At 59.0% G+C, this 2629-nt stretch overlaps 1 protein-coding gene across 1 annotated transcript; it reads right to left on the reverse strand.

The window, feature by feature from the left end:
• Positions 1 to 1172: 1172 nt before the first annotated feature.
• FAM174B (family with sequence similarity 174 member B) lies at positions 1173 to 1935 on the reverse strand. The gene has a single exon (XM_081811710.1). The coding sequence runs from the start codon at positions 1794 to 1796 to the stop codon at positions 1173 to 1175; it is 624 nt and encodes a 207-aa protein (XP_081667836.1). The 5' UTR covers positions 1797 to 1935.
• Positions 1936 to 2629: the final 694 nt, after the last annotated feature.

The raw sequence follows: 2629 nt of genomic DNA on the forward strand, positions 1-2629 counted from the left end.
ACATGCCCCCCACCCCCCCGTCCGCTCCATTTTCTCAGGACCTCTGGCATCTAATCGTACAGACTCACAAGGAAACACCTTGACTCACAGTCACACGACAACAACAACAAACCTCAACAGATAACTCTCCACCCTGCCTTTCCAGGTCTGGTTTCCGCTCTTGTGCTGAAAATGCTCCCCAGGGTGGAGAGCCAGCCCCTGGCCCCAAACCTCCAACAGCTGATCAAACAGCAAAGAACACTGTCTACACTTGGAATGCCGGTGGTGGGCAGTGAATAATGGACACATACACACCCAGATTTCCCAGCGGCCCGCTTGAGCAACAGGACACATTTGGTTCATTTCCTGCAAAAACAGGATTTCCCAGGCATTTGGGGAAAATGTCCTCCTTGTATCCCAGGTAGCTTTTCCCATCTCTACTCCCAGGTCCTCCTTCCTCATTTCCCAGACACTTTCTCCCTGAACTTGAGCAACTGACAAAAGCCTCCCCAAGACCCTTCATGCCCCTGGGAGTCTTCACTGGGACAAGCTCTGTCAGGCAGGGGAACAGGAGAGCCATCTGCATCCCCCAACAGAAAGGCCCTAAGACCACCAAGGGTCGCCAAGCATCCTGGAGTCCAGCTCCAATCCCCGGTGCAAAGCACACCTCCAACACGTCCTGGGCACATCCCCGAGCTCTAGTCACAGCTTTTTTTTGTTAGCACAATGAAGGAAAAAGGAAAAAGGCAGGTGGGGCATTAAGAAGCCTCAGAGGTGGGCGCCTGGGTGGCTCAGTTGTTTAAGCGTCTGCCTTCGGCTCAGGTTATGATCCCAGGGTCCTCGGATGGAGCCCCACATCGGGCTCCCTGCTCAGCGGGAAGTCTGCTTCTCCCTCTGCCTCTGCCGCTCCCCCGCCCCCGCTTGTGCTCTCTCGTTCTCAAATAAATAAATAAATAAATATTTAAAAAAAAAAAAAAGGCGCCTCGGAGGCAAGGGAGGGAAGGACATAAAGGTGGGTAAGGTTAAAGGCAGACGGCCCTGGGTTCAAATTCTACCGCCACCACTGAGTCTACTTGGATAAACCGCCCTGCTTCTCCGGAGCTTTTTTTTTCCCCCATCTGTGAAATGGGTATAAATAAATTCCGTGTAAAAATAAATACGGAATTATCAGAATCGGTAGCGTACTGTTAGCTTTAAACATTAGAGTTCAAAGGAAGCCAGTATTCGTGATAGCCCTCGTTAAAGGAGGCGAACGTTTCTAAAACGTGTACGGGGAGCGCACTCCTGCCGGGCAGAGCCCGGGGCCGCTCGGCCGGCTGGCGCGCACCGAGCCCCCCAGCAGCGCCCCCCCCAGCGGAGCCGCGCGCCCCGAGCGTCTGTGCGCGCAGGTGTGGCGGGCGCGCGGTGACAGCAGGCTGGCGGGGCAGGGCGGCCCGCGGGGGAAGGACAGGGGGCGGCGGGACGCACCTGAAGACGCGCAGCAGCAAGCAGGCGATGAGCAGCGCGGTGAAGGCGCACGCCACTATCACGGCCGCCTTCAGGGTGGGCAGGTCGCGGAGCAGGCTGGAGATGCGGGTCACCAGGGCGTCGCCGCTGCTGTTGGAGCTGCCGCCGCCGCCCGCCGGCGCCGCAGACCCCGTCCGCGTGGCGTTCCCGGGCCCCGGGCCGGGCGACGGCCGCGCTCGGCGCTCGGGCTCGGGCTTGGGCTGCGGCGCCGGGGCGGACTCGGCTCGGTGGGCGCGGGCGGCGGGCGCGGCCAGGAGCGCGAGCAGCAGCAGCAGCGGCAGGAGCGGCGCGGGCGGCGGCGCGGCGCGCATCGTGCGGTCGGGCGGCCGGGGCCCCGCGGGGGCGCGCGCGGCTGAGCCCGGGGCCAGCACCCGCGCCGCCGAGGCCTGCACCCGGGGCTTCCGCGGCGGAGGCGGCTGCGCGGTGCTCGGCAGGAAGCTGCGGAGCCCGGAAGAGCTCAAACCGCCGCCGCCGCCGCCGCTGCCACCAACACGTTGCACCAAGTCATTCGACGGGGCCGCGGCCCCACGTGGGCGGGGCAGGCCACCGGGCCGGGGTGCAGGCTGTGCCCCGCTCCGCGGCTGCCCCAACCCCCCGCCCCCCACCGGGGCCTGGAACCCCTGCATGGAAGGCAATCACGGTCAGGCTCACTATTGTGCAAGCTCTGTGCTTCGGTGTGGACGTTTTTTTAGTTCATTTAATCCTAAAACCCTTTTAGGACACAGGTATTTCTTCCTTCTCATTGAATCGTTGATTTAGTACCCAGAGAGCCAGCTCACAGCATCCCAGATTGTGACAGACTAAGAACCAAAGTCTATGGGACCTGGAGGTAAACCCCCATTTTACAGATGAGGAAACAAGCCTCCAGAGCGCCTAGGCATTGCATTATATTTTAGCATCTCCCCAATTTCCCTCTTTCTCTCAAAAGAGTTTCTTATCTTGTGGTGTCAATTTCCAGACATTTTGCACCTCTGCTTATGAACTGAATTGGGAAGTGCATTTCTGCATTCATACCTTTGCTGTGGAACAAGTAATTGGAGGGATTGATAATCTCCCTCCCATGATAAACCCCTGGCCAGGCTTATCAAAAAGAAAAGAGAAATGACCCAAATAAATAAAATCATGAATGAAAGAGGAGAGATCA

Source organism: Leptonychotes weddellii, unplaced genomic scaffold (genome assembly GCF_054177405.1).
Source record: "Leptonychotes weddellii isolate Sample4059 unplaced genomic scaffold, ASM5417740v2 HiC_scaffold_9673, whole genome shotgun sequence".
Taxonomy (NCBI): Eukaryota; Metazoa; Chordata; class Mammalia; order Carnivora; family Phocidae; genus Leptonychotes; species Leptonychotes weddellii.

What these genes read in the sequence shown, in the direction of transcription:
- FAM174B (XM_081811710.1), bottom strand. Translation starts at nt 1,796, where the DNA reads ATGCGCGCCGCGCCGCCGCCCGCGCCGCTCCTGCCGCTGCTGCTGCTG.